Source organism: Neolamprologus multifasciatus, chromosome 19, assembly GCF_963576455.1.
Source record: "Neolamprologus multifasciatus chromosome 19, fNeoMul1.2, whole genome shotgun sequence".
In the NCBI taxonomy this organism is placed as follows: Eukaryota; Metazoa; Chordata; class Actinopteri; order Cichliformes; family Cichlidae; genus Neolamprologus; species Neolamprologus multifasciatus.
Window position 1 is genome coordinate 6,085,053 of NC_140457.1, and position 17,869 is coordinate 6,102,921.

A 17,869-nucleotide genomic window follows, 5' to 3' on the forward strand; every position below is an offset into this window, starting at 1 on the left:
CACACGACACCTTACCACCCTGCAGGGAATGGTAGTGTAGAACGTTTCAATCAGACCCTATTAAACATGCTTCGCTCACTAGAATCAGTAAGACAGAGTCAGTGGGTAGGAAATCTGCCAGAACTCGTCCATGCTTATAACAATACTATCCATAGTTCCACAGGTTATGCGCCTGCCTATTTGATGTTTGGTCGACACTTGAGACTTCCCGTGGACGTGGCATTAGGCGTGGCCCCCCAGCAGGCGAGGCAGGATGTAAGTGAGTGGGTGTGTTCTCATCAACAGAAACTCTCCCTAGCTTACCGTTTGGCTGGGCAGAGGATGTATAGTGCGGCCTCCCAACACAAAAGCCAGTATGAGAAGAGAGGTTGTACCCTCCCATTGTTGCCCGGGGAGAGAGTCTGGGTACGTGACCGAAACAGACAGGGCAAAGGAAAACTGTGTTCCTGGTGGTCTCCTGAGCCGTATGTGGTGCTGGAACAGGTGGGAGATACGGGCTTAGTGTATAAGGTCAAACCAGAAAAGGGGGGTAATATACAAACTTTACATAGGAATGCCTTAAAAGTGTGCATTGCTCCTCAACCAGACTTTACCCCTCCTACGGAGGAGCCGACCACAGGCCCTTCGGATTTCCCAGTGTCAGTGTTTTATGGGTTTTTACCCCCTACTGACTGTGTGTCATCTCACCAGAGTGACTCAGGTATGTCCTTTAGGCGGTCCACTAGGACCACGCGTGGGATTCCACCAGAGCGTTATAGGGAGATGGAGCATTAGTAGGGACTGCTAATATTTCAGTGTGGGGGGATGTCATCCAGGGGAAGACGGATGTTATTTTACTTTGCTGTGTTTTAATGTGAAGTGTGCTTATTTATTTTTTATATTGCATGTTTTGTATCTTGTGGAGTGTTTTTATTTATGCCGCATGTTTTGGTTGCATCCGTCAATTCGTCCTGGAGAGACTCCACCCGTTTCCCCCTTTTTATTAATTTGACACACCTGAGAGGAACGGCAGTAGTAATTTACAGAGTGCGCAGGGACACATAAGGCTGGGGGAGCTTGGCGTCAAGGAGAGGGAGGATACAGCGCCGGCAACGAGAGACGCAGAGCGAGCGGGCCGATTGCTGCAGCAACACGAGGCCAGAGTACGCGTCTGCAGAGAATTGGAGGCGACGAGACGGGCCGGTGCCGAGTGACAGTTACAAAGAAGCGGCGGGCGGAGTTGAGAGCTCTGCCCACCCGGGCGCACCGGGGCGCAGAACGTGGGGAGGAAGGCGAGGACGCCGCCGGGTTCCCCTCCTGCACCGCTCCGCTGGATTTTTAACTTTTTAGTGACTCTTATATCGTGGCGGACGCCACCGGATTTTAATGTTGTGTTTTATTGACTTTTATTGTGTTGTCCCCTGGCCAGGGTTGTTTTAATTCATTTTGCATTTTTAATTATTTAAATCTAATAAATTATATTTTAATTATACAGTTTTAAAGTTGTTTGCTTTCCCTTGGCGGCTCCACTGCTCTGTCCGTTTTGGAGGAAGGTTTCCCCTCCTTTAAACGAACACTGAAAAACATCACCTTCCCTCCGTTACACTAAGCAACAAGTAAAACTGTGTGTTTCTCCTCTCTGATTCTCAGCTGAAGAAGTGTTTTAGAATATATCTCTTAACATTAAACCAATATTTGAAAACAGGAAAGTTGTCACGGTTGTTAAAGAGTGGACTCAGGCGCGGAGCTCAGAAATAATGACAGCGCATTTATTTACAGTGCAGCAAGGTGACAACAGTTCAAATATGCAACGATGGTGATAGTGCGTCCCTCCTTCCGTGTAAGCCCGTGCGTGGTAGTGAGTGCCCGTCTCTCCTCCAAGTGCTTCCTTTGTGTCCGTAAATCCTCCGTCAATGACGACAGCAAAATGTGTACGAAGATCAGACAGTACGTCAATAACGTTAGCGACTCGAAAACACTACCAGGCTTAGTGCAATACTCCAGCGCTGTCTGTCGCTCAGCCACACCATTAAGTAGCCCTGCTGAAGATGGTAGTTGATGGGCAGCAGCTGGTGGATTGACTGCAGGTGCGGCAGCTCCGGGCGACAGCACTTCCGGGTCGGAGGTAGCCTGTTGCTAGGTTACCTCCTAACACACAGCGGAGCCGGAGGGGAAGACAGGGCGATAGGAGAGACACATACACACGCACACAAATATACACACATTGGCAGGTCGACCGGTCAGGGCGCCGTCAGATCCTGACAAAAGTATCTGATATGAGTGGACTTTATCAAAGTAGATGTCTTTCTGAAAGCGCTGTAACTAAGTTTAAGAATATAATCCAGCCACTGTTATCATCGTCAATGCCCTGTACCAACAGAGCAGAGCAGCTATCTGAACGCTACCCCAACAGAGGTCGATTATCTTGTTAATAATTTCACCTCCTCACTACGTACGACTCTGGATACTGTAGCTCCAGTGAAAACTAAGGTCTCTAATCAGAAGTACCTGACCCCGTGGTATAATTCTCAAACACGTACCCTAAAGCAGATGACTCGTAATCTGGAGAGGAAATGGCGTGTCACAAATTTAGAGGATCATCATTTAGCCTGGAGAAATAGTTTGTTGCTTTATAAGAAAGCCCTCCGCAAAGCCAGAACAGCTTACTACTCATCACTGATTGAAGAAAATAAGAACAACCCCAGGTTTCTCTTCAGCACTGTAGCCAGGCTGACAAAAAGTCAGAGCTCTGTTGAGCCAACCATCCCTTTAACGTTAACTAGTGATGACTTCATGAACTTCTTCACAAATAAAATTTTTATCATTAGAGAAAAAATTACCAATAATCATCCCACAGATGTAATATTATCTACAGCTACTCTTAGTTCCATTGATGTTAAGTTAGACTCTTTTTTTCCAATCGATCTTTCTGAGTTAACTTCAATAATTACTTCCTCCAAACCATCAACGTGTCTTTTAGACCCCATTCCTACAAAACTGCTCAAAGAAGTCCTGCCATTGATTAATTCTTCGATCTTATATATGATCAACCTATCTCTAATAATCGGCTATGTACCACAGGCCTTCAAGGTGGCTGCAGTTAAACCTTTACTCAAAAAGCCATCTCTAGACCCAGCAGTCTTAGCTAATTATAGGCCAATCTCCAACCTTCCTTTCATATCAAAAATCCTTGAAAGAGTAGTTGTCAAACAGCTAACAGATCATCTGCAGAGGAATGGTTTATTTGAAGAGTTTCAGTCAGGTTTCAGAGTTCATCACAGCACAGAAACAGCTTTATTGAAGGTTACAAATGATCTTCTTATGGCCTCTGACAGTGGACTCATCTCTGTGCTTGTCCTTCTTGACCTTAGTGCAGCATTCGATACTGTTGACCATAATATTCTATTAGAGCGATTAGAACATGCTGTAGGTATTACAGGTATTGCACTGCAGTGGTTTGTATCATATCTATCTAATAGACTCCAATTTGTGCATGTAAATGGAGAGTCCTCTTCACACACTGAGGTTAATTATGGAGTTCCACAGGGTTCGGTGCTAGGACCAATTCTGTTTACATTATACATGCTTCCCCTAGGCAGCATCATTAGAAGACATAGCATACATTTTCACTGCTATGCAGATGACACCCAGCTCTATCTGTCCATGAAGCCAGATAACACACACCAATTAGTTAAACTGCAGGAATGTCTTAAAGACATAAAGACTTGGATGGCCACTAACTTTCTGCTTCTTAACTCAGATAAAACTGAGGTCATTGTACTCGGCGCTGAAAAGCTTAGAAATATGGTATCTAACCAGATTCTTACTCTGGATGGCATTACCTTGGCCTCCAGTAACACTGTGAGGAACCTTGGAGTCATTTTTGACCAGGATATGTCCTTCAACGCACATATTAAACAAATATGTAAGACTGCGTTCTTCCATTTGCGCAACATCTCTAAAATTAGAAATATCCTGTCTCAGAGTGACGCTGAAAAACTAGTTCATGCATTTATTACTTCCAGGCTAGACTACTGCGATTCATTATTATCAGGATGTCCAAAAAACTCACTGAAAAGCCTTCAGTTAATCCAAAATGCTGCAGCAAGAGTACTGACAGGGACTAGAAGGAGAGAGCATATTTCTCCTGTTTTGGCTTCCCTTCATTGGCTTCCTGTTAAATCCAGAATTGAATTCAAAATCCTGCTCCTCACATACAAGGTCTTAAATAATCAGGCCCCATCTTATCTTAATGACCTTGTAGTACCATATCACCCTATTAGAGCACTTCGCTCCCGCTCTGCAGGCCTACTTGTTGTTCCTAGAGTATTTAAAAGTAGAATGGGAGGGAGAGCCTTCAGTTTTCAGGCCCCTCTTCTGTGGAACCAGCTTCCAGTTTGGATTCAGGAGACAGACACTATCTCTACTTTTAAGATTAGGCTTAAAACCTTCCTTTTTGCTAAAGCATATAGTTAGGGCTGGACCAGGTGACCCTGAATCCTCCCTTAGTTATGCTGCAATAGATGTAGGCTGCCGGGGGATTCCCATGATGCATTGAGTTTTTCCTTTCCAGTCACCTTTCTCACTCACTATGTATTAACAGACCTCTCTGTATTGAATCGTATCTGTTATTAATCTCTGTCTCTCTTCCACAGCATGTCTTTATCCTGTCTTCCTTCTCTCACCCCAACCGGTCGCAGCAGATGGCCGCCCCTCCCTGAGCCTGGTTCTGCCGGAGGTTTCTTCCTGTTAAAAGGGAGTTTTTCCTTCCCACTGTCGCCAAAGTGCTTGCTCATAGGGGGTCATATGATTGTTGGGCTTTTCTCTGTATCTATGAAGCGCCTTGAGGCGACATTTGTTGTGATTTGGCGCTATATAAATAAAATTGAATTGAATTGAATTGAATTGAATTGAATTGAATTGATATATGAAGCTAAAATTTACAGCAAACATTATAAACGTTAAACTTTTCCATTGTGAACAGTTGAGCAGAAGGTTTGGTTTTGACACAGAATGATCACTATATCAAATTATACTGTAATACATTAAAATACAAGTACTGATGACCAGAGTATACATATGCTACACTTTTTTAATTTGTGGTTGACATCAAGAAAAGACAACAAAAGTCAACTTGTTTTTAATTTGTATTTTTTTTTTTTTATTTAATTTTAGTGCCAATTAACTAAGAAGTCTCCCGAAGGTGTTTTGAACTGTAAGGTGGAGGGCCTGTAGGACCTCCACCTTACAGTTCAAAACACCATCTTTAGAAAATTCCAGCAATCAAATGATCCCCTATGAGCAAGCACTTGGCGACAGTGGGGAGGAAAAACTGCTCTAAAAAGCAGAAACCTCCAGCAGAACCAGACTCATGTAGGGGCAGCCATCTGCTGCGGCTGGCTGGGTACGATGGAAAACACAAAGGAGACACAGTGAAGATATAATAGTTTTTTAGGAAAACTGTAAAGACTTTTAGGAATTTTGATTTGAAGCAAGGCAGTGGAAAAGTCAAGGTCTTTAGTCATCGCTGCCCTTAAAACAGCATCTGAAGGGTTTCATAATAGCTCTTCCCACTGCTGCAAAGAACCTGGCAATTCTGGACTTTTTTGGAGGACTTGTGAGGACACCCAAATTGATTTTCAAATGCTTCAAAATAGCCTCATCAAATGAACTATCACCTGCAAAAGCAGCATTCATGACCTGTTCTGTGGAGCCAAACTCCTTGACGAGTCCTTTAAACATTTTTTTGGTCAATTGACTCACATTCTTGTCCAGATTTGTTATAGACTCCTCAATGCTGATTTCAGGTTGCACCAAGTTGTTGAGATGTTCAATGATGTCTCCTAAAGCTTTGTTAGGTAATGAAAGCGGCTTTTTTAGGCTCTTTTTGTACTGAGCCACGAGTCTAGCTATAAGACACATGGCAAGGTTCTCGGATGCTGCCTGAGATGACACTGACACTTCTGAGAGCTTTTTCTCCAACTTTTCTGAGGGTTTCTCTTTAGACATTTCAGACAGTTTTTCCTCTAACTTTTCTGAGGTTTGCTCCTCAGACTTTTCCAAGAATTTCTCCTCAGACTTTTCCAAGAATTTCTCCTCAGACTTTTCCGAGGGTATGTCCTCTGAGAATCTGTCCTCTGACTTTCCAGACATTTCCTCCTCCATCCTCTCGAGAACTGGTGTTGAACTTGAACAAGAGGATGTTGAGCGTTTCTCTGGTGACTTGACCTGCTTTTCCAGAGACGCTGGTCTAGAAGGACAGGGTTTTTTAGATTCTCTGACACTTTTCTGAGAATAGTCTGATTCTGTGTCTCTTGCCCGTTTCTGTCCCTTTGCAATGACCTTTTGGATCTCTTCAACAGCATCAGACACTTTTTCGCTCTGAACAATTTCATCTATTGTTTCACCATCAACCAAAAGCAGAATCTTTTGCAAAAACTTTCCAACTGCGTCTTCTATGATTACATAGAGGACTTCAGGAGAAAAGAAAACTCTGGATTCAGCTACTTGCTGTGGTGTCTTGGAGATGACGGAGTCTGATAGACTTCTACCCATAACAGTTGTGGGAATTTGGTATATACGACTTATCATTAAATGGTCGTACAGTTTCTCTGTCAATTCTCTCGAGAAATTCTTCACTTTCTCGCTTATTTGAATGTTTTCGAGCCTTTCTTGGATAATGTCATGTTCTTTCTCTTTTGTGAACTCGCTGTATATGTCACTAATTTCAGATTTGATGACATTAAAGCTAGTTGGAGTAGCAGATTTTATCATGTTTCCCAGAGTAGATGAGCTTCTAGAAGGGGCACGGACAGACATGCTAGAATTTGAACGAGGAGTTTCGCATGCTGAACCTGGGAGGCTGACACTCATACTGTCGTGGGAACCCGTTCTCTCAGTTTCAGGGGAGTGGGTTACCTTTGACAGACTAATAAAATAGTCTTTGCTCTTCTTCACTGTTGTTTTCAGCTCCCCTTTCATCTTTTCAAAATGTTTTCCTGCAATCTTGGAAAAATGCAGTTTGCGTGATTTTTGCGGTGCAGAACGAGCATGTGAGGTAAAAAACTCTCTCACTTTATCAAAGATGATTCCCCCGTTGAATCCAGATTTGGGTGAGGTACATTTCTCACTGTGACAAGAATAATCAGTGTCAGTGCACTGGAGATTGTCAAGTATAATATTGACAATGTCAGCTGCAATTTTTTCTACTGGGGTCTCAGGTGGAATACTTTCTGCCTGCCTTTCAGCTTCTGCACATTCGCCACTTTCTGAACTTTCTTTCTTTTCTGAAAGTTGCTCTATTTTAGCAGGTGGCTCAATTTCCATATCGCTGTCATCATCCGATAATTCATCATCTGTAAAATCTGAATCTTGACACCATTTGGTCAGAATCTCACTAACCTCCTGGGTGGCTGATTTGACTGAGATGCTGGACTCAATGCTATCTTTGCTGGACTCAGACTCACTTGAATCGCTTTCCTTTCCCATGCACGGGCATTTCAGTTTACTTGCATATCTTTTCAAGCATGAGAGAGCATGAGAAACCATGACACGCAGTTTTCTAATATTACGAATTGCCCCACTGACGTAAACAGCGGGGTCTGATGGTAAATTGAAGCGCTCTCTGACCAGGGCGACTATATATTTGACCTTATTTGAAATCTCCTCCTCAACCATCTTTGTCAGCTTTTTAGCACTGCCACATATCTGCTTTGGGATATTGAGCAGGTTTGCAATAGTGATTGAGATGGAGTCGCCAAATGATGGATTTGTTTCTATTTCTGCAGATGCATCGCTCTGAATGACGGGAAGAGCACGTCTCAAAATGTTGACTGAGGTGATCTGTATGATTTCAGAAATCATATCAGCCAAAACTGCTTGAATATCAGAATCCCAAGCTCCATTTTCTATTAAAGTCCACTGTACATCATCGAGCTTGTTGAAGGCGTTATCGATAATCGGTGACAGCTCATCTGGTGATACGACCAGTGGGGTTTGAGTATTATAATCCTGTGTTGCAGACATTGTTATTTCACACGGATTCTCTCTGTTAAAATCTTCTTGAAACGCTAAACTTTCTGAATATAAAGAGCGTGGTAAGTTTGACATGTAACTACTGTCGAGGGGGTCTCTGGTAGTGATAACTTTTTGACTTCGCTTGGCTCCTATTTAAGGACTTTCCCGGTTCAAAGTAAAACCACATTAAATGACTTCTTTGACGTAACACATCAAAACCTTCTATGAGGTAAGTCGTTCGAATGCACGAGAATTCGCGCATGCGCAACCGCCCGCGTTAAGCTCGTAACTCGGATGCGCGTGGCAGAAGAAAACTGTTTTTTTTCCTTAAACCTTTATTTAAACATCAGTACAATACAAAAATGGAATTAAACAGTACCACAATAATGGTGTTGTACTTACAAAAGAATTGTATGCATAGATAAAAAAATACAAGAACAGTATTCAGAAACAACAATATAAATATGCTAGGGGGAAAGTAACTGATCAAGCCAAAGAATAAAGTGACTGAAAGATCTTAATTTTTTCACAAACACCAATAGTTTTTATAACTTTTGGGTTAGTGGAGTTCTTAATTGAGTTAAGATACTGTACAAGTTCAAAGGAGAACACATAAAAAGAGGGATGTCTTCCTAAACTTTTGGACTTGTGAATCAACGAGAAACTGGTCCAGTGAGCTCTCACGTGTTCGGCTGCGGTCATGTCGGCCGCACTTTGAATTTTGTTGCTCTTTTTCTCTCCATAATACGGTTACTCGGAAACACAGCAGAGTTCGTCTATTTTTTATCCTGCAAGTTTGTCCCCATTTACTCCGCAGTCCAGTAGATGTTTTGTTAACAAAGAAAAGAAAATATAATCCTTACTTGATTTATTATGATTAAAAAATATATTAAAAACTCTTTAAGAGGTGGCAACATGGTAATATGCCGAGTGGCAGCGTTTTCCTTTCTCACTTCCACAGAGTTTTTCTTAATAAGTTGGAATGTAACAACTTCCGGTATAAACTGTCAATTTTACTCGTTTTTTTAAGGCATGTCACATAGATCAATCTTGTATTTATTGACAATATCAAGTAAAAAGGAATACAGTTTTAGTGGTTTGTTGTGGCAATTAAAGCATTTTGTGTCACTTTATACAAAAAACACCCCCAAAAAACAAAACCCAGCTCTTTGCTCAAATTACTGCAGCTGTATATGTGTAGAGTTTGCCTTTGTGCTTGTCCTTTTCTTCCCATCAAATTTGACAATTTGAACACACACTTGAATTAAGATTGTGTGTGTGCTCAGTTTTCCAGCAGTATGTCCAATTCTTCTAAAGGCAGTCGCACTCGCAGTTCTTTCTCTGTCAACAGGTCTACAAACTCCTGCAGGTGATGAGGGAACAGCTGCACTGCGTCCATATACAAACCCTGATCACACACACACATCCACATTCCAATGTAAGGAACAAACACCCACTGATGTATAAAATAAAGACCAGGGCAGTCTCAGAGCTGCGAGTCCCTGAGCCCTCACTCTCGTGCGAGAGCTCAGAGCTGCCCTTGCTAATGTCATCCAGGGGAAGACGGATGTTATTTTACTTTGCTGTGTTTTAATGTGAAGTGTGCTTATTTATTTTTTATATTGCATGTTTTGTATCTTGTGGAGTGTTTGTATTTATGCCGCATGTTTTGGTTGCATCCGTCAATTCGTCCTGGAGAGACTCCACCCGTTTCCCCCTTTTTATTAATTTGACACACCTGAGAGGAACGGCAGTAGTAATTTACAGAGTGCGCAGGGACACATAAGGCTGGGGGAGCTTGGCGTCAAGGAGAGAGGAGGATACAGAGCCGGCAACGAGAGACGCAGAGCGAGCGGGCCGATTGCTGCAGCAACACGAGGCCAGAGTACGCGTCTGCAGAGAATTGGAGGCGACGAGACGGGCCGGTGCCGAGTGACAGTTACAAAGAAGCGGCGGGCGGAGTTGAGAGCTCTGCCCACCCGGGCGCACCGGGGCGCAGAACGTGGGGAGGAAGGCGAGGACGCCGCCGGGTTCCCCTCCTGCACCGCTCCGCTGGATTTTTAACTTTTTAGTGACTCTTATATCGTGGCGGACGCCACCGGATTTTAATGTTGTGTTTTATTGATTTTTATTGTGTTGTCCCCTGGCCAGGGTTGTTTTAATTCATTTTACATTTTTAATTATTTAAATATAATAAATTATATTTTAATTATACAGTTTTAAAGTTGTGTGCTTTCCCTTGGCGGCTCCACTGCTCTGTCCGTTTTGGAGGAAGGTTTCCCCTCCTTTAAACGAACACTGAAAAACATCACCTTCCCTCCGTTACACTAAGCAACAAGTCAAACTGTGTGTTTCTCCTCTCTGATTCTCAGCTGAAGAAGTGTTTTAGAATATATCTCTTAACATTAAACCAATATTTGAAAACAGGAAAGTTGTCACGGTTGTTAAAGAGTGGACTCAGGCGCGGAGCTCAGAAATAATGACAGCGCATTTATTTACAGTGCAGCAAGGTGACAACAGTTCAAATATGCAACGATGGTGATAGTGCGTCCCTCCTTCCGTGTAAGCCCGTGCGTGGTAGTGAGTGCCCGTCTCTCCTCCAAGTGCTTCCTTTGTGTCCGTAAATCCTCCGTCAATCCCTGGGTGAACACACACACGACAGCAAAATGAGTACGAAGATCAGACAGTACGTCAATAACGTTAGCGATTGGAAACACTACCAGGCTTAGTGCAATACTCCAGCGCTGTCTGTCGCTCAGCCACACCATTAAGTAGCCCTGCTGAAGATGGTAGTTGATGGGCAGCAGCTGGTGGATTGACTGCAGGTGCGGCAGCTCCGGGCGACAGCACTTCCGGGTCGGAGGTAGCCTGTTGCTAGGTTACCTCCTAACACACAGCGGAGCCGGAGGGGAAGACAGGGCGATAGGAGAGACACACACGCACACAAATATACACACATTGGCAGGTCGACCGGTCAGGGCGCCGTCAGATCCTGACAAAAGTATCTGATATATGAAGCTAAAATTTACAGCAAACATTATAAACGTTAAACCTTTCCATTGTGAACAGTTGAGCAGAAGGTTTGGTTTTGACACAGAATGATCGCTATATCAAATTATACTGTAATACATTAAAATACAAGTACTGATGACCAGAGTATACATATGCTACACTTTTTTAATTTGTGGTTGACATCAAGAAAAGACAACAAAAGTCAACTTGTTTTTAATTTGTATTTTTTTTTATTTATTTAATTTTAGTGCCAATTAACTAAGAAGTCTCCCGAAGGTGTTTTGAACTGTAAGGTGGAGGGCCTGTAGGACCTCCACCTTACAGTTCAAAACACCATCTTTAGAAAATTCCAGCAATCAAATGATCCCCTATGAGCAAGCACTTGGCGACAGTGGGGAGGAAAAACTGCTCTAAAAAGCAGAAACCTCCAGCAGAACCAGACTCATGTAGGGGCAGCCATCTGCTGCGGCTGGCTGGGTACGATGGAAAACACAAAGGAGACACAGTGAAGATATAATAGTTTTTTAGGAAAACTGTAAAGACTTTTAGGAATTTTGATTTGAAGCAAGGCAGTGGAAAAGTCAAGGTCTTTAGTCATCGCTGCCCTTAAAACAGCATCTGAAGGGTTTCATAATAGCTCTTCCCACTGCTGCAAAGAACCTGGCAATTCTGGACTTTTTTGGAGGACTTGTGAGGACACCCAAATTGATTTTCAAATGCTTCAAAATAGCCTCATCAAATGAACTATCACCTGCAAAAGCAGCATTCATGACCTGTTCTGTGGAGCCAAACTCCTTGACGAGTCCTTTAGACATTTTTTTGGTCAATTGACTCACATTCTTGTCCAGATTTGTTATAGACTCCTCAATGCTGATTTCAGGTTGCACCAAGTTGTTGAGATGTTCAATGATGTCTTCTAAAGTTTTGTTAGGTAATGAAAGCGGCTTTTTTAGGCTCTTTTTGTACTGAGCCATGAGTCTAGCTATAAGACACATGGCAAGGTTCTCGGATGCTGCCTGAGATGACACTGACACTTCTGAGAGCTTTTTCTCCAACTTTTCTGAGGGTTTCTCTTTAGACATTTCAGACAGTTTTTCCTCTAACTTTTCTGAGGTTTGCTCCTCAGACTTTTCCAAGAATTTCTCCTCAGACTTTTCCAAGAATTTCTCCTCAGACTTTTCCAAGAATTTCTCCTCAGACTTTTCCGAGGGTATGTCCTCTGAGAATCTGTCCTCTGACTTTCCAGACATTTCCTCCTCCATCCTCTCGAGAACTGGTGTTGAACTTGAACAAGAGGATGTTGAGCGTTTCTCTGGTGACTTGACCTGCTTTTCCAGAGACGCTGGTCTAGAAGGACAGGGTTTTTTAGATTCTCTGACACTTTTCTGAGAATAGTCTGATTCTGTGTCTCTTGCCCGTTTCTGTCCCTTTGCAATGACCTTTTGGATCTCTTCAACAGCATCAGACACTTTTTCGCTCTGAACAATTTCATCTATTGTTTCACCATCAACCAAAAGCAGAATCTTTTGCAAAAACTTTCCAACTGCGTCTTCTATGATTACATAGAGGACTTCAGGAGAAAAGAAAACTCTGGATTCAGCTACTTGCTGTGGTGTCTTGGAGATGACGGAGTCTGATAGACTTCTACCCATAACAGTTGTGGGAATTTGGTATATACGACTTATCATTAAATGGTCGTACAGTTTCTCTGTCAATTCTCTCGAGAAATTCTTCACTTTCTCGCTTATTTGAATGTTTTCGAGCCTTTCTTGGATAATGTCATGTTCTTTCTCTTTTGTGAACTCGCTGTATATGTCACTAATTTCAGATTTGATGACATTAAAGCTAGTTGGAGTAGCAGATTTTATCATGTTTCCCAGAGTAGATGAGCTTCTAGAAGGGGCACGGACAGACATGCTAGAATTTGAAAGAGGAGTTTCGCATGCTGAACCTGGGAGGCTGACACTCATACTGTCGTGGGAACCCATTCTCTCAGTTTCAGGGGAGTGGGTTACCTTTGACAGACTAATAAAATAGTCTTTGCTCTTCTTCACTGTTGTTTTCAGCTCCCCTTTCATCTTTTCAAAATGTTTTCCTGCAATCTTGGAAAAATGCAGTTTGCGTGATTTTTGCGGTGCGGAACGAGCATGTGAGGTAAAAAACTCTCTCACTTTATCAAAGATGATTCCCCCGTTGAATCCAGATTTGGGTGAGGTACATTTCTCACTGTGACAAGAATAATCAGTGTCAGTGCACTGGAGATTGTCAAGTATAATATTGACAATGTCAGCTGCAATTTTTTCTACTGGGGTCTCAGGTGGAATACTTTCTGCCTGCCTTTCAGCTTCTGCACATTCGCCACTTTCTGAACTTTCTTTCTTTTCTGAAAGTTGCTCTATTTTAGCGGGTGGCTCAATTTCCATATCGCTGTCATCATCCGATAATTCATCATCTGTAAAATCTGAATCTTGACACCATTTGGTCAGAATCTCACTAACCTCCTGGGTGGCTGATTTGACTGAGATGCTGGACTCAATGCTATCTTTGCTGGACTCAGACTCACTTGAATCGCTTTCCTTTCCCATGCACGGGCATTTCAGTTTACTTGCATATCTTTTCAAGCATGAGAGAGCATGAGAAACCATGACACGCAGTTTTCTAATATTACGAATTGCCCCACTGACGTAAACAGCGGGGTCTGATGGTAAATTGAAGCGCTCTCTGACCAGGGCGACTATATATTTGACCTTATTTGAAATCTCCTCCTCAACCATCTTTGTCAGCTTTTTAGCACTGCCGCATATCTGCTTTGGGATATTGAGCAGGTTTGCAATAGTGATTGAGATGGAGTCGCCAAATGATGGATTTGTTTCTATTTCTGCAGATGCATCGCTCTGAATGACGGGAAGAGCACGTCTCAAAATGTTGACTGAGGTGATCTGTATGATTTCAGAAATCATATCAGCCAAAACTGCTTGAATATCAGAATCCCAAGCTCCATTTTCTATTAAAGTCCACTGTACATCATCGAGCTTGTTGAAGGCGTTATCGATAATCGGTGACAGCTCATCTGGTGATACGACCAGTGGGGTTTGAGTATTATAATCCTGTGTTGCAGACATTGTTATTTCACACGGATTCTCTCTGTTAAAATCTTCTTGAAACGCTAAACTTTCTGAATATAAAGAGCGTGGTAAGTTTGACATGTAACTACTGTCGAGGGGGTCTCTGGTAGTGATAACTTTTTGACTTCGCTTGGCTCCTATTTAAGGACTTTCCCGAATCAAAGTAAAACCACATTAAATGACTTCTTTGACGTAACACATCAAAACCTTCTATGAGGTAAGTCGTTCGAATGCACGAGAATTCGCGCATGCGCAACCGCCCGCGTTAAGCTCGTAACTCGGATGCGCGTGGCAGAAGAAAACTGTTTTTTTAAAACCTTTATTTAAACATCAGTACAATACAAAATTGAATGACAGTTTTTTAAAGCCGCTAGGACACATTTCTCAATACTTAGGTCACTTTTGCAAAACTCCTCACACAGTGAGCACAACAGAAGTCTATGTGGGCTAAACTGAGGATCAGTTATCAGTGTTTTGGCACAAAATGCATTCAATGACTACATCTCTCAAATTTCATGAATTATTTTCTCACTCAGACACAACTGCCAAAAATCTTTGTACGTACAGGACATTTTGCATGTACTTACATACTGTTTTCAAAACTGTTAAACTTATGGTCAAAACAATAACATAATACAAAACTGAATAAGACAGCAAAATTCAACAGCAATATTTTATTGAAACATATTTTAAATCTAAAAATGCAGTTTAACCAGCCACAGCTGAATCTCATTGTAGATGAACATCTACACAGGTGTTACTCCTTCAATTTCATTACAAAAGGAGACAACTGCTGAATAGGTTTGTTTTGTGATGTAAACATGGACCCAGCCAGAAATGGAGAAGTGGCTGAAAGAGGAAGAAGATTGCCAGGGATGGATCAGGCAGAAGATTCTTTCCTAGGTGTATTGCCCTAGATGACATAAGATGTGATGTGGATGAGAACCTGTGGCCAAATGGAGAAGACCGAGTAGATTAGCATTACTATTGTATGTGTATCAGTGGATGGTGTGTATACAAATTCTTGTATTTTGGGATTACTTAGTGCAAAAAAATAAAAAATACATAAACAAATATTAATGAATTCTGCATGATGTCTGATTCATTCCAGTAACATATATTGAAATTATAAACAGAGATGTGTCCTTGTTTTACACAAGAAAACACTGTAATGCTACATGTTGTTAGTGTTGTTTAGGTCATTGTTTTGTGGGTGACAAAGTGTGTTTGTCGGCTGTCAACCTTTGCTAGTGTTCTGGAAGAATGAGTTTATTTGAGACCTGAATAAAGTTTTTTGGTAGTTGTAGTGTATTTTGAATGCGAAATGAACTAATTTGCCAAGCTGAAGGTCAGTTAGGAGAATTGTGTGAAGAGTTTTGCAAAAGTGACCAAGGTATTGAGAAATGTGTCCTAGCGGCTGTAAAAAACTGTAAACAGTACCACAATAATGGTGTTGTACTTACAAAAGAATTGTATGCATAGATAAACAAATACAAGAACAGTATTCAGAAACAACAATATAAATATGCTAGGGGGAAAGTAACTGATCAAGCCAAAGAATAAAGTGATTGAAAGATCTTGATTTTTTCACAAACACCAATAGTTTTTATAGCTTTTGGGTTAGTGGAGTTCTTAATTGAGTTAAGATACTGTACAAGTTCAAAGGAGAATACATAAAAAGAGGGATGTCTTCCTAAATATTTGGACTTGTGAATCAATAAGAAACTGGTCCAGTGAGCTCTCACGTGTTCGGCTGCGGTCATGTCGGCCGCACTTTGAATTTTGTTGCTCTTTTTCTCTCCATAATACGGTTACTCGGAAACACAGCAGAGTTCGTCTTTTTTTTATCCTGCAAGTTTGTCCCCATTTACTCCGCAGTCCAGTAGATGTTTTGTTAACAAAGAAAAGAAAATATAATCCTTACTTGATTTATTATGATTAAAAAATATATTAAAAACTCTTCAAGAGGTGGCAACATGGTAATATGCCGAGTGGCAGCGTTTTCCTTTCTCACTTCCACAGAGTTTTTCTTAATAAGTTGGAATGCAACAACTTCCGGTATAAATTTTACTCGTTTTTTTAAGGCATGTCACATAGATCAATCTTGTATTTATTGACAATATCAAGTAAAAGAAATACAGTTTCAATGGTTTGTTGTGGCAATTAAAGCATTTGGTGTCACTTTATACAAAAAAACAAACAAACAAAACCCAGCTCTTTGCTCAAATTACTGCAGCTGTATATGTGTAGAGTTTGCCTTTGTGCTTGTCCTTTTCTTCCCATCAAATTTGAATATTTGAACACACACTTCAATTAAGATTGTGTGTGTGCTCAGTCTTCCAGCAGTATGTCCAATTCTTCTAAAGGCAGTCGCACTCGCAGTTCTTTCTCTGTCAACAGGTCTACAAACTCCTGCAGGTGATCGGGGAACAGCTGCACTGCGTCCATATACAAACCCTGATCACACACAGACACACACACAGAGAAAGAAAAGGAGGGAAAATTTTATGTACTAGCAACATACATACAGCACTGATGTTGATTTAGTTTCCAGTGATGACTACATGACACAACAACAGGGCGATAAGTGTAATTGGTTAGTTTGGTAATAATATGCAGAGCAAGGCAGCATATTGATCAAGTGGCAACATCTTTAATGAAATCATATAACAAATAGTGTTGCTTACTGTGTGGCTAATTGTACTAACGTGCCATCAAATTTCAGTTTCAGTTATAGTGAGAGAAATTCTCCAATTTTATGAGTCTGTCTGCATTAAACACAGAGACAGTAAATGTTTAACACAGTAAAAGATTGAGCCCCGTCTCATCCATAACCTGTATATAAAAGATAAACCGACTTTATTTTGTTTTTACTGAATTATAACCAACAAAGATAAGAAGCAGTGGCTATCAGCTACTGATTCTTGTTATGCTCCTCTTTTCTTACCACCTCTCTCAGCTGCCTGTCCCTGAGTTTGGTCCTGCTACAGGTTCTTCCTGTCAAAAGGGGAGTTCTTGCTCCCAACAGTCACCAAGTGCTAATCACTACAGATCCTCTTTAACACTGTTGATACTTATACATATATACATTGACTGGTTGCACCCTTAAGGGTTACTGGTATATAAAACATGGTCACTTCTGGTTTCAAAACAGCAAAACCATAGTGCCCTAGACACTAATGTTTAGGTTTCAAATCACAGTCATTTCCTCTTTTTCAAAATCTAAGCACCCCTGTATAAAAGTCAGTTAGTTCAAGCTGCTGTTAATGATCTCATAGCTTAGTTTCACTCGTACAACAACACCTGACGACTCTGCAGGGACTCAGCACAGAACTACAAATCAAGCTTTGGGAAATATCACTTTCACAGTATATGTGTGCCTCACCTTACACCAGGGGATATTCTGTAAGGCCTTGTAGAAGATTCCTGTGGCTTTATCCACTTTTCCTTCACACACCTACAAATTCACACGTACACACTTTACACACACAATATAAGCATGGATGATATTGGTGTATCCACATGCACAGAAGCACTTCTACACTTTTGTTTCCATGTTTAATATTTTTAAAAAAGAGGACATTTTAGTCCTTATTCCTAAAATGCACATAATAATACTCCTCCTTTTTTTTTTCTTTTTAAAAATGACACCAAAGCTTTCAGATACAAAATTTCTTTTTCTCATTCAAGCAAGATCGGGTCTCTACAATCTTCCTAAAACTTTTAGTGCTCCAGGG

The 17,869-nt window shown here is 41.4% G+C and overlaps 2 protein-coding genes and 2 long non-coding RNA genes across 5 annotated transcripts in view; all 4 read right to left on the minus strand.

Moving 5' to 3' along the window:
* Window positions 1-17,869, minus strand: part of nrde2 (NRDE-2, necessary for RNA interference, domain containing) — a 43,265-nt gene that overhangs the window by 14,767 nt on the left and 10,629 nt on the right. Inside the window, exons 18-19 of one of the 2 annotated variants that reach the window (XM_085142729.1) lie at window positions 17,518-17,589; window positions 16,118-16,589 (exon numbers count right to left, since the gene is read on the minus strand). In XM_085142729.1, coding sequence (XP_084998855.1) covers window positions 16,464-16,589; window positions 17,518-17,589 — 198 coding nt within the window. In that variant the 3' untranslated portion in view covers window positions 16,118-16,463. Of the gene's footprint in view, window positions 1-16,117; window positions 16,590-17,517; window positions 17,590-17,869 lie in introns of those variants that run through there. The other variant, XM_085142730.1, reaches the window with a different exon arrangement.
* LOC146495823 (uncharacterized) lies at window positions 1,730-2,241 on the minus strand. Its single transcript, XR_014871294.1, has 2 exons — window positions 1,957-2,241; window positions 1,730-1,867 (listed from the first exon to the last, which is right to left on the minus strand). It is a non-coding gene; the product is annotated as an uncharacterized LOC146495823 (long non-coding RNA).
* LOC146495824 (uncharacterized) lies at window positions 10,468-10,960 on the minus strand. Its single transcript, XR_014871293.1, has 2 exons — window positions 10,716-10,960; window positions 10,468-10,634 (listed from the first exon to the last, which is right to left on the minus strand). It is a non-coding gene; the product is annotated as an uncharacterized LOC146495824 (long non-coding RNA).
* On the minus strand, window positions 11,308-14,296 carry LOC146495825 (uncharacterized). The gene has a single exon (XM_085142731.1). It carries the CDS (start codon window positions 14,211-14,213, stop codon window positions 11,598-11,600), a length of 2,616 nt encoding a protein of 871 aa, XP_084998857.1. The 5' UTR covers window positions 14,214-14,296; the 3' UTR covers window positions 11,308-11,597.

Coding starts and splice junctions, on each gene's coding strand:
- LOC146495825 (XM_085142731.1), bottom strand. CDS start 14,213: ATGTCAAACTTACCACGCTCTTTATATTCAGAAAGTTTAGCGTTTCAA.